Here is a 17301-nt window from a genome sequence, read left to right as displayed (position 1 = left end):
TGCTGCCCAAAATTAGTCATTTCATCTTTCAAATATTTATTATTTCTTTTTATTTGAAACACAAAGTTTACAGTGAGAGAAGGAGAGAGGGACAGTGCAAGACCTTCCATCTGCTGATTCAGTCCCCCCAAAGTGGCTGTAGTAACAGGAGCTGAGCCAATCTGACACCAGAGGCCTAGAAGCTGCTTCCAGGTCTCCCATGTGGGTGCAGGATCCCAAGGCTTTGGGTAACCCTACACTTCTTTCCTAGGTCCCAAGCAGGGAGCTGGATAGAAAGTGGAGCAGCTCTGGGACACAAACCAGGGCTCATAAAAAATCTTTTTAAAAGCCTAGTATGTCAGGGCTGGCACACTTCCTACCTTAGTGTGGAACCTTAGCATAGGAAGCTAATCCTCTGCTTGTGGTACTGGCATCCCATATGATTGCCAATTCTAGTCCCTGCTGTTCTAGTTCAGTCTACTTCCCTACTAATGGCCTAGGGGATGACCTTGCACTCCTGCACCCATGTGGGATACCTGAAAGAAACTCCTGTCTCCCAGCCACAGACCTGCTCAGTTCTGGCCATTGCTTCTGTTTGGAGAGTGAACCAGCAGAATATGTCTTTTCTTCCCCCATTCTGACTTTCTAGTAAAATAAATCAATCTTTAAAAAAAGCCTAGTGAGTAAAAAAAAAAAAAGTTGTCAAACATAAATGTCTGTCATGTGCTTAAAGTTTATAAACTCAGTAATATTTCACCAAAGAAAATTATAAAAAGCATGTATTTACTTTTTATAATCAAAAGGCATTAAACTTAATTATAGTAAATAGAACAGAGTAATTTTCAGATATCGAGTTGGTGTTATGAGGCTAAAGTAGTCAAATTCATACAGACAGTGCCCGGTGCTATAGCCTAGTGGCTAATCCTCGCCTTGCATGTGCCAGGATCCCATATGGACACTGGTTCATATTCCAGCTATTCCACTTCCCTTTCAGCTCCCTGCTTGTGGCCTGAAAAAGCAGTGTAGGGTGACCCAAAGCCTTCAGACCCTGCACCCACATGGAAGACCTGGAAGCAGCTCCTGGCTCCTAGCTCTGAATTGGCTCAGCTCCGGCCATTGTGGCCACCTGGGAAGTGAGCCAGCAGATGGGAGATCTTTCTCTCTGTAAATCTGACTTTCCAGTCAAAAGAAATAAATGTTTAAAAAAATTCTTACAGACAGCAAGTAGAATGGTGATTACCAGGGGAGCTGGAGAGTGGTTTAATGAGTATGGGGTTTCCGTGTTGCAAGATAAGAAAGAATTCTATAGATTTGTTGCATAATTTGAATATGTTTAACACTGCTGAACTATGTACTTAAAAATAATTGAGATGGTATGTCTAATGCTGTATGTTTATTGCATTGTCTTTTTTTTTTTTAAATTTATTTTATTACAAAGTCGGATATACAGAGAGGAGGAGAGACAGAGAGGAAGATCTTCCGTCCGATGATTCACTCCCCAACTGAGCCACAACGGCCGGTGCTGCGCCGATCCAAAGCTGGGAACCAGGAACCTCTTCCAGGTCTCCCACGCGGGTGCAGGGTCCCAATGCATTGGGCCGTCCTCGACTGCTTTCCCAGGCCACAGGCAGGGAGCTGGATGGGAAGTGGAGCTGCCAGGATTAGAACCGGCACCCATATGGGTTCCCGGGGCATTCAAGGCAAGGACTTTAGCTGCTAGGCCACGCCTCCAGGCCCCCTATTGGGCCCCCTATTGCATTGTTTTGTTGTTGTTGTTGTTGTTGTTTTTTCTTAAAGATTTATTTTATTTTTATTACAAAGTCAGATATACTGAGAGGAGGTGGAGCTGCCGGGATTAGAACCAGCGGCCATATGGGATCAAGGCGAGGACCTTGGCCACTAGGCCACGCTGCCGAGCCCTTGCATTGTTAATTAAGTGTAAATATGTACAAAGACAGTTGTCAAGGAGCCAGCCTCAGGAGCTAGATTGAAAATTGAATCTGGTTCTGCAACTTAATGTGTCAGACAATTTAGGCAACTTAGTGCTTTTTTCTGGGACCAAGTCCCCTCATGTGTAAAGTAAGACAGATGAGATAGGAGTACAGTCTTGCAGTGTGTGGCACTGCTGGGAGTCAACTGCCGTTAGGGCTGCTATTTTCCATATGTATTCTTTTCTTTCTTTTGTGTTACAGTATATTTTAAAAACAAATTCAAATATTAAACCTATTCATTGTTTAATGTATGAAATAAAAAGCAGTATCTTTAGTAACTGACGACTCTCTTCATGAATGAGGTTGTGAATCTGATGGGCTGGTAGTGACTGAAGACATTCCCAAGAATACTTTCTAGTGTGGAGAGTACAGGAGGGATGTATGTGGCATGTTTGCTTCCTATGAAGCTTTTCTAATTCCTGAGATAAGACTCCCACACCGTTCTTTCATTCTGCATCGGTAAAATGTACGTGCTTCTAAATGTACAGTATGCATCTGTTAACTTATATTTCTGAATCACTTTAGTCATCTTATGTTTTTCCTAATGTACCAATGTAATTTTAGAGCCATTCATCCAGGCCCAGCTTTAGTATTATCTGTCAAGACATTTTGTAGTCTTTCTAAATCATAATTAACCCTCCCACTATGTAGTTTCCATAGCAGTTGTTTCTATTAGTGTGCTTGTTAAATAGTGTATTGAAGTAATTATAAATGTGCCTGTATTTCAGTTTATTGAGATCCCTTAAAAATGGGCCCAACCTTTCTATCCATTAGATTGCCCCACCACAGCATTTTGTATATTGTATTTAGTTGTTAAATGGATATTTTCAGAGAACAAATCCCATTCTGCCTACTTGAGGTACAGAATTGTAAAGTAGATAATACTACTGGTCTCTGGAAAGATTTTGTTTATAACTTGTTGGTTTATATTAGTTGTAAAACTCAGCTGTGTTGCTGTATTCTGTGTTAGAGGCCGGATAATGTGCATGAAGATGCATGGCTTCTGCCTTTGCGCATTTGTCAGTCTGGAAGGGAAATGAATGTATAAACAGGTAGTTGCAGTGCTCTTTAGCAGCCATCTTACCTATTTATGGGGGCTGAAAGCAGGACAGTGGCCATATAGAGAAGCCTTATATCAGCCTCGGTCCAGGGAATTTCCAGGAGAACACACTTGCCAGAACTTGAAGGAATAGTGAACCTGCTGGACAAGTTGAGAAAAACATGTTGGATAGAAGAAACATTGTATGCAAAGGAATGGAGGAGTACAGAGCTTGCCAAGTCAGAGAACTTAGTCTTTGTGGAACAGGCTAATGTGGCCTTAAAAGAACATGAGGATTGTTTTCTAAAATGCGCTCTTCAAGGGCGACCATTGTATTGCAACAGGTTGAGTCATTGCTTGTAATGATTGCTTCCTGTGTTGGAGTTCATGGGATCAAGTTTGGCCTCCATTTCAGATCCAGCTTCCTGGTGGTATACACACCCTGGGAAGCGTATAAATGCCTGGCTCCCTGCTGCCTCTGGGAGACTGATGGAGTTCTTCACTCCTAGCTTTCGTCTGGCCTGGTGGTTGCTGTTGCAGGCATTAGGGGAATGAAGCAGCAGAGGAAGGGTCTCTGTTGCTCTCTGTCAGTTGCTCTGCCTTTCAAGTAAGTAATTTTTTAAATTGCTCTTTGGCTAATAATAACTATTTGACAGTGGAACAACTAGAAAGTTTTTGTATGTTGCTGGAAACAGATTAATGATTAAGACTTGTCTATTCTGGGTGTTGATCTATTATTACTTGAAAAAAAATCATTTTGATGTGAGTTTATATGTGTGCATAAGCAAATCAGTGTGTTGTTTGAGGTGTTAAATATGTTGCTTGCAGTTGGGCTTGTTGTTTTCTGTAAGAGGTTTGTAGCCAGGCCTAGCTAAGATTCCTACAACATCAGCTGCTAGTCTTTCTTAAGCTCCAGTTTTCTCATGAAAATTGTTTCAAGAATCAAATGGGAAAATGCTCATAAAACACTTAGTATGCTGCTTCATATGTGTGTGCTTACAGTAAACGATAGCTCTGGAGTACTTCTTTAGCACTAAAAGCTCGACCACAGTGCTGGTTCCAGTTAATTGAATTATCTGGTAACACGAATATCCTTTTAGTTCTCTAAAGTGTATAGGAGCACTTCTGCATTATGACCTGGAGCCTAGAGAAACTGTTAAATTTTCATCAATGATTCAAGATCCTGTAGTCCCTTCCAGCAGTAATAGAAGACATTAGCTCTGGAGGAGAACTGTCATCTACAAAACTGGACTGGAATCTGACTCCAGAGCATTCACTGGTGGTCACGTGGGGCAATTTTGGAGTTGAATGTCTTTTTGCACTTTGTGTGAATATATTTTGCTTCCTTTTTTTTGAACACTGCCCCTACCCCCGATTCTTAATGTTAGATTGTTTTATTGTAGTTTGACTTTTTTTTTCCTAAAAGAACAACAGTGGAGAAAAATATTGTGTAATTTAAGCATCTTTAGGGATTATCATCTAATCTAACATTCTTGTAACAGTTGATGAATCTAAGACTCAGGAAAATTGATTCGCTGTCCTTCAAATAAGTTGGTCAGTGGAAGGAAAAGTGAGGACAAACCATGGTTTCCTAACCAGGAGGTCTCCACAAATACACCCTTCCACTGGGGAACTAATTTCTACACTCCCCATAAAGATGATTAAGTTGAAAAATAAAATCTGCCAGAAGTTAGAAACCAATTTTGCCTGGAATAGAAAAGGCTGAGACAGAAAAGAATAATAATGGTTCCAGTGGGTGGTCCTGATGCCTGACTGGCGAGGAGGGCCAGTGGTGGTAACTTGTGGGTGGCAGTAACCCAGTAAGTGGTCCTTGGAAACCTGAGGTCCTGGCAACCCAGATGGTTGGGGCTCTCTGCCACTGTTTGGATAACCTCTGAGGCTCCCAGCCCTGCGGTGCTAAATCTGCAGCAGTGTTGCTCATAAGTATTGGAAGTATGGCTAAGGTTAAGGCTTCACCAGTAGAAGCAGGACTCCCAAGTGGTTCGTGGTCCAAAAGGTTTTCATTTCACCAATGTCTTTTAACCTGACTTCAGTTAAAGAATAATAATTTAAAAAGAAAGACTCCATTGGCATTCTTTTATTTCACTGTCTTGTGTAATTTGTGAAGTTTTCAATCCATTATTCCTCATGGCAGGGTTTAGAATTTTCTTTTTCTCATTTTTCTGGAAAAGGCTATTTTAGTAGTACAGTATTTTCTTTACTTTCCTGAGATAATGGCAGATTGTCTTTAATTTGACAAATAAAGAAACATTGTTTATTTTAGTAAATAGCAAACTGTTGACTCACTGGTGTGTAACGTAAAATGTTCCAAAATACTGTGTATGATAACTGACCCTGTGTGCTTTAAAGGGTGTATGTGATTGTGCATAGTTGTTTTCTAGTAGAGCCGGAAGTGGGGGGAGGGGAGCCAGCTGCCTGAGGACAAAAAGGAGAATTATTGCTTTTCACTGTGTATCCTTTATCTCTTTATGACTTGTGTGCTACCTACATCTATTATCTCTTCAGGAAAGACGTAACATTTGCTTTTAATATTAACATGGAATAGTAAGTTTGCTATCTGTATTCCCTGACCTACAGTTTTTAAAATGTGAAATTCTTCATTTGAAATGTTATACAGAGTCCCAGTGTATAATTTAGATAAAAGTGTAAAAATGTGAATGAAGCAGGGTAGGGATTATTCTGGGGTCCCGGAGGAGTTTTCAGAGAACCCAGTAGGTGGCATAATTTAAGCTTGAGGAGCTTAGATGTGGTAGAATGACCGCAAGGTTAGTAGCAGAATTTCATCTGTAAAACTTCCATTGTAGATTGTTGCCAGGCTCAGTGTCTGATACTCAGGAGGGGATTTGGGGACAGCCAGATTCTTTACCACCCCACCCTATTGCTAGCCGTGCACTTGGCTCAGTGTTTCTGGCATGGCAATGAGGCAACCAGAGTGGGCATGCCCTGCCTTTTGACTATGAAACTTAAAGGTATCATTTTGCTCCAGTCTTTGACGTGCTGCTGTTGTCTTGGTTGGTTGGGGTTTTGAAGCAATCAATAAGGGAATTTGTATCTTCTTTGGTTCTGTTGGAGGGGGAGATCACACTTGCCCTGGGGATTGAGTGGTTACTTGGAGGGAGCATGAAGAAGGTTCCATCTTGTAAAAAATTTTGTCTTGTCTTTTCATCTGGGTGCTAATTACAGGAGTATGTTTACTTGGTGAAAACTCAACAAGTTATATACTTAACAATCTGAGTACTCTTCTGTACTTTAATAAAAAGAAGGAGCTGACACCATGGCATTAGTAGTGCTTAACTTACTCTGCATGCTGTGCCAACATCTCATATGGGGTGCTGATTTAGGACCTGGCTGCTCCACTTCTGACCCAGCTCCCTGTAGATGTGCCTGGGAAAGCAGCAGCAGATGGCCCAAGTGCTTGGGTCCCTGTGCCCACTTGGGAGACCTAGAGGAAACTCCAGGCTCCTGGTTGTTGTGGCCACTGGGGCGGTGAACCAGAGAATGGAAAAATCTCTGTCTCTCTTTTTGTAAATCTGCCTTTCAAATAAAAATAAATAAATCTTCCTTTATTAAAATAAAGATATAAAAAATAATCACAGCTATTACTTCTGTGAAGTGCAACCCATTAGTGTTGGTTGTTGCATGGAAATAGCCCCAGCATCTTTTTCTGACTGAGGGCTTCATTGGTTTGAAAATGTTGGCATGCTTCCTATAGCAGGTCTCTTCGAGTTACACACCTCTCTGACTGTAATTCAAATGTCTTTTGGCTTTTCTGAAGGAAGATTGAGGTTAATGAGGGACAGGCCCGGTGCTCTGGGTATAGATGCGTCGGGAATACTGCCTGCCATCTGTTGTGTTGCTGCTTGAACATTTTCTGTTTCTAGAAGCTGTCAGCAAATTGGCTGACTTCTTGGCCCGAAGGTAATACTGTGCTGTTAGCTCTCAATTCAGCAGCAAGGTAACAGTGCACCTAGAAAGATGTTCTCCATCATTATCTAGGAAACGCTTTCATTCCTTTAGATTAGGAAATGTTAGCAAATAAATGGTTGTCTTTAATGTCAAAACGGGTGAATAATTCTTATTCTACTATAGGCAGGCAGTTTTACCAATCATAGGAGAATTTTTATGTGGAAACTGTTTGGAAATAAAAACAGGCAGAAAGCTTATGTGGTTTTTATGTTTGTGTTTTGCATATTTTTGGAGCCTTTGATTTCTGTGTGGTCCAAGAAAAAAAAATTCAGCCTCTATTTTAAAGTTTCCAGAGAATTCAGTTTTCAAGTCATGTAACTCTACCAATATTCATTCTTGTGTATGGACAAACCAACTATGTTGGGCTCCCTGGGCTGTGTTCTGGGTTCATGCAGTAGGTGAGAGAGAACTGGGAACATGAACTGAGAATTGGCCACCTGAGGAAGGAAGAAGAGGATTCTAGAATCGAGACTTCCCTCATACTGAGGATATGGGTCTTGATTTGCTTTCTTTCGCAGAAGCTGTGGACTGAGATTAAGATTTTTTTAACCTTATTTTAATTTGTTAACGTTTTTCTGCATTTAATATTTTAAAAATTCCTATAGATAAGTTGAGAAGTAGAGAGTAGCTTTGTAGTAACACCATAGTTATGTACTGTATGTCAGGGAAGCATACATTATAAATTTTGGTTTATACTTGATTCCTTTTTTTTTTTTAGATTTATTTATTTTTATTGGAAAGTCAGATACACAGAGATGAGGCAGAGAGGAAGATCTTCAGTCCAATGATTCACTCCCCAAGTGGCCACAACAGCTGGAGCTGAGCCAATCCAAAACCAGGAGCCTCTTCTGGATCTCCCACACTGGTGCAGGGTCCCAAGGCTTCAGTCCATCCTCCACTACTTTCCCAGGCCACAAGCAGGGAGCTGGATGGGAAGCATGTCTTCCGGGATATGAACCAGTGCCCATATGGGATCCCAGCACGTTCAAAGCGAGGACTTTAGCCACTAGGCTACCACACCAGGCTCTGGTTTATACTTAATTCTTGAATGTTCTTACAAAATGTATCTCTTTTGATGAACTTAGGCTAAGAGAGGGTAGGAAATTACCCTAGAGTCCACATAATAAAGGGGTAGAGCCTTCCTTTTCCTTGTCTCAGCCTAGAAATATAGATGATTTATTTGGAAGTGTTATTTGATACTTCAAGTCTTTGTGGAATTGTCTACTTTATAAAGTGTATTTTGGATGTTCCCATTAACTAGTTCTTGAAATTCGCTTATTGCAGGTTATTATAATTATCTGTTAATCCTGCTTTTACCTTTATAAGGAGTGTGAGAAAAGTGCTTTCTTCTCGTATCAGGACTTCAAATTTCTCTTTACTTTCCTCTTCAGTGACTGGAGAGGCTAACATGAATTTTAAGCTGAGGGTTCATGGTTTTCCAGAGCTCGAAATGCAAGTTCTAACCTCTGCCTCTAGGCAACCATGTGACATTGAGGCTGCCACTCCACCTTAGTCTTAGACTTGTATTCTGTACAGTGGGATTTGAGCTAGATCTCTGATGTACTTTGCCACTTTAAAATCCTACAACTTAGCAGGGAGCAGCCATTCTCCCCTCCTCCTTATCCCCTCCCCAAAAAATGAAAAAAAGGGAAGGAGAGGAAGAGTGGAAGCATTTGTCCCACCTACCTTTCCCCGTAGCTTGACCCTTCCCACCCTAATCATTAGTCCTTGTGGGCTGCATTGTTGCCAACTATGTAAACAATATAAAAAATAAAGCAAAATTTAAAAAAATAATCAAATAAAATTCTGCAATTTGAGACAGCACAGTGGCTAGCAGGCTGTCTCCACCTGTGACTCTGGTGTCCCATATGGGTACTGGTTGAGTCTCAGCTACTCTGCCTCTGATTCAGCTCCCTGCTTCTGGCCTGGGAAGGCAGCAGTGCATGGTTGAAGTCCTTGGGCCCCGGCATCCACATAGGAGCCCTGGGAGAGGCTCCTGGTTTATGATGGGCTCAACTGCAGTTGTTGAGGTCATTTGGGGAGTGAACCAGTGGATGGAAGGTCTCTCTCTGTGTCTCTTCTCTATAACTGCTTTTCTAATAAAAATAAGCAAATATTAAAGTTCTGTAATTTGGGGCCAGTTGTAGCACAGTGGGTCAAGTCACCACTTACAATACCAACATTATGTATTAGGGCTGATTCAAGTCCCACACATTCTGCTTCCAGTGCAGCTCCCTGGTCATGTGCCAGGAACAGCAAAGGAAAATAGCCCAAGTACTTGGGCTCTCCCACTCAAGTGGAGACCTAGATGGAGTACCAAATTTCTCGCTTCAGTCTGGCTCAGTCCTGACCATTGCAACTTTTTTGAAAAATTCTGTAATTCTATCTCCTGACTTTTAGCCACATATCAAACAGCAAATGAGTAGTATGGAATCTAGACATATTGTGTACATTACATGAGTTATAGACATTTTTAATCATTGAGACATTTTCCCAAAAAGAGTTTTCAGCAATTGTTTTTGCTGATCTGGGTAATAAAAGAACGGAGATCAACCAAGAGATTTCCTTCTTTCGGGACACCCTGCTCTTCATTTGTGCCCGGAAGACCCCAGCCAACTGCAGTTGCTTGTGCATGTTATTTGCTTTCATTTGAAGTCATCTCATGACTGCCTCCTAGGACCTGGAATTGCCAATGTGCTAGGTGAAGTTCTAGTGGAAGAAAGCAGGAACAGCTGGTCTGTAAGAGAATGCCTAGACTAATTCTGATTTATTAAAAACAGATTTGTGTTCTGAAGTCAGGCTTCATGACATTTGCTTTATATTAAAACCCTTTTCTGGATTAACTGTTGACAAAAGTTAGAATCAGGGAACTTGGGGATTGGCGAGAAAGAAACAAGAAATTGCAGACTTGATGTATTTAGGATGTGGAATTCGGTTTCTATGCTACTATCTGGTGTAGAGTATTGCCTGTAAAGGAATCCCTTCCAAAACAGTCAGGCTGCGTTAGAAAATGGCCTTGGTGGGAGGCTAAGGCCATGCCTGCAGCCGTCCGCTCCTGTGGCAGGCCTTACAGTGGCTTTCTTGGCAGCAAGCTGGTCTTCCCCCTTCTGACTGTCACACATCCTTTTTCCCTTATAGTTTGACTCTCACATGTTTCTCAGATCTTTCTTCACAATCAGCGTACATAGAAACAAAAGCCTGAAAGAGAGCAAAATGTCTTTCTTTACTCCTGTTCTCCATGCTTTAACAACAACAACAACAAAAATACAGTATTTTGGGCCTGGCACGATAGCATAGTGGTTAAAGTCCTCGCTTCAAACGCGCCGGGATCCCATATGGGTGCTGGTTCTAGTCCCGGCAGCCCCACTTCCCATCCAACTTCTGCTTGTGGCCTGGGAAAGCAGTCGAGGACGGCCCAAAGCCTTGGGACTCTGCACCCACGTGGGAGACCTGGAGGAGCTCCTGGCTTCTGGCTCCTGGCTTCGGATTGGCTCAGCTCTAGCCGTTGCAGTCATTTGGGGAATGAACCATCGGACGGAAGATTTTCCTCTCTGTCTCTCCTCCTCTCTGTATATCTGACTTTGTAATAAAAATAAATAAATCTTTAAAAAATACAATATTTTAAATAAATCAACTCATAACCTTTTCTGTATGGTAATGACATATAGAGAAAACCCTATCTATTGATGACCTTTTTTTAAAAAAAAGATATATTTATTTTTTATTGGAAAGGCTATTGGTGACTTTCTTTGCTATCTATTTGTTTCATTAATTTTTTTAATTGCTCTTATCTCAAGAAAACCAAAATATTTTCACAGTGTATTACTGATAGGTTAGTACTGATTTTTTTAGTAGTGATTTATAAATAGATAATTAGGATTGATTTTTCTCAGGGTTTTTTCATTGCTCAGCCCTTTTCTAACCTTCATTGACTGAAACTAGAAGCTTATATTACTATCTCTGATTCCACAAAATTGATCTGTTCTTAATACTGCACTTAGCATTGATTGTATGTGAAACATAAATTGTTTTTCTGATATATATGCATTCCATAGCTCTTGCAGCCTAAAGCATACGGCATAAATTTAGTCTGACCATTGAATTGAAAGGAATGTGCTAAGATATAGTTAATGTGTAGTCTGCTAATGAAAATACTTAAACTCGGCTAAAGAAATATGTCAGAGTTTATAGGAAAGATGAAGTTGTGTTGTATTTTGTTTGGAAATAAGTGATCCAGCTACTGTTTTATTTTCTAACCCATCTGAGAAATGATGACACAGCTGGGGCTTTTGGGCAAACTTTCTTTACAGAACTTTAGAGAATTTTTTTTTTAAGTTAAAGGATGCTGTTTTTGTAATCATTGTTTTAGATCTACTTAAATTAATTTATTTGGAAGCCAGAATTACAAAGAAGGAGGGACTGGGAGAGGGAGAGACAGACAGAGGGAAGCTGTCCATCCGCTGGCTCATTTCCCAAACCTTGCGACAGTCCATTTTCAGTCCTTTCCCAGGTACATTAGCAGGAAGCTGAACCAGAGGTGCAATGGCCAGTATTCAAACTGGCACTCAGGGGATGCTGATATCACTAGTGGCAGCTTAATGTGCTGCACCGTGTCACTGACCCTATTTTAGACCCTATTTTAGAATTGGAATATGATTTTTGGTTAATTTTGTGTTTAGAAGTTGACACAGATTTGGGGTATGTTTGTGATGTTAATCTATAGTTCCATTTAGCTTCAGATTATGTAAGTGGTTGCAGTTAATGGCATCGTAGCAGAGGTTAGTTAAGCATGATGGCGGCTGGAACTAGATGAGAATGATAGGGGCAGACGAAGATGGTAAGGCTAAGCATCTGTTTAAACATGAAGCCATCAGAATTTGCTTTGGGGGACCAGCACAGTGGCATATCAGGTTGATCCTCACTTTCCGTGGGGCTGGCATCCCATATAGGTGCTGGTTTGTGTCTTGGCTGCTCTACTACGATTCAGCTCCCTACTAATGGTCCAGGAAAGCAGCAGAGGGTAGCCCAGATCTTTTGGCCCCTGCACCCATGTTTGAGCCCTAGAGGAAGCTCCTAACTCCCAGCTCCCAGATTTGGACTGGCCCGATTCTAGCTGTTGCACCTATTTTGGGAATTAACCAGTGGATAGAAAAATCTCTGTGTCTGTAACTCTTTAAAGCTTAAAAAAATAATAATTAGAGCCCGGCGGCGTGGTCTAGTGGCTAAAGTCCTTGCCTTGAGCGTGCTGGGATCCCATATGGGCGCCGGTTTTTTGAGTGTGAAAGAAAGAGATGTTAAAAGGGAAACTTAAAGGCTTTTTGCCTAAAAACTGATAAAATTAAGTTATTATCTAACATCATTATGTTGGATATTATTTTTATGTTGGATATCCAGTTATTATGTCGGATTGAAAAACTTGCTGGAGGAGCCATGTTCTGGATAAAAACAGACATTTGTGTTTGGTCAGCATTCGGAGGCACTAAAGGAAGCTTATGAAAGACACACTTATTAGAGTTTATTTAAAAAAAAAAAAAGATGTATCTGAGCCAGAGAGGCACTATGTTATTAAAGTCTGTATTTGCAAAGTTTCATGCATGACATGTAGTTGGTAGATGTTCTCTAATAAGTAACTAGCCATGGATAATTTGAATAAGAATGTTTATTCTTTAGGATTGTCAAGCCTCTAAATTGATACTGTTACAGAGATATGTCTGGTTATTATAAGTGTGTAAGTTTTATATTTCTGCTTTATTTGTGGTATAGTATTTGTATCCATGGTAATTTTTTAAATTTTATTTTATTGAGTTAGATACTTCTAGTTAAAACTCAAGTGGCCAATAGAATTCATTCTTGTTCAGTCATGTAGTTAGTAGACTAAGTACTTCTCACTGTTTATCTCTGAAATGGGGATAATAATAGTACCTGTTGTTGGAAGGTACGAAATTCATTCATTCATGGAAAGGGCTTAGAACAGCACATGCTAAGATACCCTATCCCAAATCAGTGTCTAGATTTGAGTCAATACTCCACTTTAAACTCCAGCTTCCTGCTAATGCAGACTCTGGGAAGCAGCTGGCTCAGGTGCTTGGGACCCTAAAATGCACATGGGAGGTCTAGGTTGAGTTCCCAGCTCTGAACTTCAGCCTGATTTTGTCTTGGCTATTGGAAAATTGGGAGTTACCCAGTGAACAGAAAATCAGTCATTCATCCCCTCATTCCCTCCCTCTCGCATTTAAAATAAAAAAGTTTTAAGAGTTACTTTATTTTTATTGGAAAGGCAAATATACAGAGAGAAGGAGATACAGAGAAACAGAAAGATCTTCCATCTGCTGGTTCACTCCCCATGTGGCCGCAAAGGCAAGAGCTGAGCTGACCCAAAGCCAGGAGTTTCTTCCGGGTCTCCCATGTGGGTGCAGGATCCGAAGACTTTGGACCATCCTCAACAGCATTCCCACGCCACAGGCAGGGAGCTGGATGGGAAGTGGAGCTATCAGGATTAGAACCGGCACCCATATGGGATATCGGTGTGTGCAAGATGAGGACTTTAGCCGCTAGGCTACTGCACTGAGCCCTAAAATAAATTTTAAAAGGTTGTTTAAATATAGTTGTTACAAAAAGAAAATACTTGGTACTAAAGTGATTGGCTGATGTATTAAATTTCTGTAGTTCTAAAACTATAAATACAAATCTTGGTCTTTACATAGTACATTTTTAGGATAATGCTGTTTTGAATATAAAATGATTTTTACTCTTAAATTTCAAGGAAAGTATGTCCGTTTTTTTTTTCTTGTGTGTTACATGTGAAGATACTGTTGGAAATATTTGTAGTTGTGAATTTTTCTTGTGTGATGCTGTGTTTTATATATATCTAGCATTTTTATTTTCAAGACAGTTTCTAATCCCAAGTTACGATGTTGTCATTGCAGGCAAGAAGACAACAAGACCCTAGTCCTGGTTCCAATTTAGGTGGTGATGGCCTCAAGCTTCGTTAATGCTAGCGCAGCCAATGAGCTGCCCATCTGTATAGACACATTGCTTCTAGTTGGCGGAAATAATTGATTAAAAGACCAGAAACTGTGATAACTGGAGGTACTACGATCTCTTTCTCAACCTTAGGCAGTAACAGACATCACAGACTGCCATGGTTTTGCACTATGATTAAAACTGCATTTCTAGTTTTTTAAGCATGTAGCCAGTAATGATTTGATATTTTTTTTCTATGCAAGCTTATCTTGTTGGCATTACTTTAGTGAATTGAAACTATCCACTTGTGAAGCTGTTTTCCTCCATTTTAATTTAAAAGTTTGTGTCATTTAAGAACAAGTCAAGAAAATAAAATTCATTTCAAAGGGATTTCTTCCCTAATCAATTGCTCAATTTTTTTTTATTTTTTTTTTTTTTTACTTTTAGATGTGTTTGTTATACAGCTTTATTTTAGATAGGCATTGTTGGGGATTTTGTTTTCCTCATTTCCTTTTTTGTTTTCATAGTCTGTAGCATTTTAAAACTGCTGACGAATTTGCATTATTTACAAGCTAAAAACCTAGTAGCATAGAGCTGTCTGCCACAGCCTTCTAAGAAGAAGTTTACAGTTGTTAAAGTTACAGTATCCTTTTAAGTGATAATGATTAGCACTCTTTTCTTTCTTGTTTGAGCATAGAAATTTTGTAATTGGTTTTAACTCTCATCTGCCCTCAATCCATTTTAGATTCTGTTCTGCATTAGTGCGTTTAAATGGAGATATACACTCTCAATATTAATTTCCTACTGAGATGCCTAAAGAAGTCACAAGTTGGCTTCTGTTTTATTCAGGGATTTTCTTTAAAGTCGATCAAAAAAGGGATACTGCAACTTCTTCATGTAACAACATATTAAACTGGAGACAGTGATGAGTCAGCTACAGAGGTAATATTGTATTAAAATCATGTTTAAGATAGCTGCTTTTTTGTGTATTTTATATTGCATGCTTTTGTAAAAACAATGCCAGATGATAAAAGATTAGTCTTAGAGGGAAAATGTTCATCTGTGCAGAAGATACATTTTCTTCCATTAATTATTCTGGAAAAAGCATTCATGTTATGTATGGTATTTTGCAAAAGGACTATTAACTGTACCTTTGGAGATGAATTAGTGTAAGAATGTTTTTAAATAGGCTTATTATCAAATTGGATGCAATTTTTTTTATGCAAGACTGGAAAAAAAAAGTGCTAAGTCATTTGGCACCTCCTTAAAAATAGGTGTCTTGGTCACATTCATTAAATGTGACTACATTTCTGAAGTTTTTCAAAAATGTATTTTATCATAATAGAATGGCATTATTTTAAGAGTGTAAAGCTGACAAAGTGAATTCAGAAAATGAATTGAAATCATTAAGGTCATTCATCGCATTTAAAAAGCATATATACTTGATTACTGAGGGAGATGTGACTTTCATTGTATATAGGACTTATAATTCATAAACAGATATCCTGTATCTCAAAATAAAGATATTTGTTATATATTTGAAGTCATGCATGGTAAGAAGTATTTAGATTATTATAAACAATAATGCATCATGAAAGATGATGCTGATGTTGTAACTAAGTACAATGAGTGAATTTGGTTGATATTTGGTATTGTTCAGCTCACATGTTTACACACTCAGTGCCCTAACTTCCCCTGAGGGAATCGCCTTTTTAAGTGATCCTTACAGTGGTGTTTTAGGTTACTTTATCATGGAGCTCCTTGGTTTTTGATTTCTGCACTTAATTTTTTTTTTTAAAGAACACGATGATGATACATTTTTCTCTTTTGCGTCTAGCTGAGGACTTTCAGTCCACCAGTAAATACGATCAAATGTTATTAAGTGTTCCTGTTGCCATCCTTCTGTAAATACAGAATTTTTCCTGTCATTTAATAGCGCGCTGCTTCTGTCTGTCTTAATGCTGGCATTAAGATCATGAGCCCTTTATCTCCAGTACTGCAGGCTTTGGAACTACTTGTATTAAGTTATTGATGCAATTTGATATTTTTTTCCTAATCTATATTTAAGCAAAATTACACCATTGCATCATCTTTTCTAAATTCATCTCCATTAAAACTTGCCTTAAGCTATCAGATTGTTTTTACTACCATTAGCCATGCTGTGTGTTTGTATGTTTACTTTACTTTCACAATAAACTTCTGTGTAGTGAAAACCATCTTGTCTCTTTATTGACATAACCCAACAATTTTTGTTTAATACTGCTTAGGACATGAAAGTTCATCTTGTTGTTTCTGAACTGTTCTCTGATTTGGCTTTTTACTTTACAAAAAAAGAGAAAGCAAGGTTGGGCTAGTGGTAAGCCACTTGAATCCCACATCTGAATGCAAAGGTTCGATTCCTGGCTCGAGCTCCTGTATGTAGGTTCCTGCTTTTGCAGACCTGGGGATGTACTGGTGATGGCTCAAATGATTGGACTCTTGCCACCCGGTTTGGGAGACCTGCATTGAGTCCCAGCTCCTGGCTTTGACCCCAGCTGGCCAGAACACCATTCTAGGCATTTGGAGAATGAATCAGCAGATCAGAATGCTGGCTTTTTCTGTCTCTGGCTCTCAAATAAATAAAAACTTTCTTTAGAGCGACAACAGTGGCATCTAGTGGTCATTTATTTTAATTCCAAAAACTTCTACTTTAAATGTTAAAATTAAATTTTTTTTTCATCTTATTTGAAAGGCAGAGACAGATCTTTCTTTTTTTTTTTAAAGATTTATTTTTATTACAAAGTCAGATATACAGAGAGGAGGAGAGACAGAGAGGAAGATCTTCCATCCGATGATTCGCTCCCCAAGTGAGCCGCAACGGGCCGATGCGCGCCGATCCGAAGCCGGGAACCTGGAACCTCTTCCAGGTCTCCCACGCGGGTGCAGGGTCCCAATGCATTGGGCCGTCCTCGACTGCTTTTCCAGGCCACAAGCAGGGAGCTGGATGGGAAGTGGAGCATCCGGGATTAGAACTGGCACCCACATGGGATCCCGGGGCATTCAAGGCGAGGACCTCAGCCGCTAGGCCACGCCGCCGGGCCCAAGAGACAGATCTTTCGTCTGCCTGCTCTCACTGTTCATGTGCCTATGATAGCCAGCACTGCACAAGATGAAATGCAGGAGCCAGGATCTCAGTCCATTTATATGGCAGGGACCTGACTACCGGAGCCATCATCTGTTTCTAGGAGGTAGATATTGGCAGGATACTGGAATCAGAATCCAGCTGGGACTTGAACCCAGGCACTCGGATACAGGATGTGGGCATCCCAAGTGATGTCTTTAACTGCTGTGCCATGGACCCAA

General features: G+C 40.0%; 1 protein-coding gene across 2 annotated transcripts in view; it reads left to right on the top strand.

The window, feature by feature from the left end:
* Positions 1-16175, top strand: part of CBFB (core-binding factor subunit beta) — a 48905-nt gene extending 32730 nt beyond the window's left edge. For both annotated transcript variants that reach the window (XM_004583921.2, XM_004583922.4), the window contains exon 6: positions 13923-16175. In XM_004583921.2, the coding sequence (XP_004583978.1) occupies positions 13923-13988 (66 nt within the window). In that variant the 3' untranslated portion in view covers positions 13989-16175. The remainder of the gene's footprint in view (positions 1-13922) is intronic.
* Positions 16176-17301: the final 1126 nt, after the last annotated feature.

This window comes from Ochotona princeps, chromosome 16, assembly GCF_030435755.1.
Source record: "Ochotona princeps isolate mOchPri1 chromosome 16, mOchPri1.hap1, whole genome shotgun sequence".
Taxonomy (NCBI): domain Eukaryota; kingdom Metazoa; phylum Chordata; class Mammalia; order Lagomorpha; family Ochotonidae; genus Ochotona; species Ochotona princeps.
The sequence above is the reverse complement of the archived record's forward strand: the minus strand, read 5'-3'. Positions and strand labels throughout refer to the sequence as shown.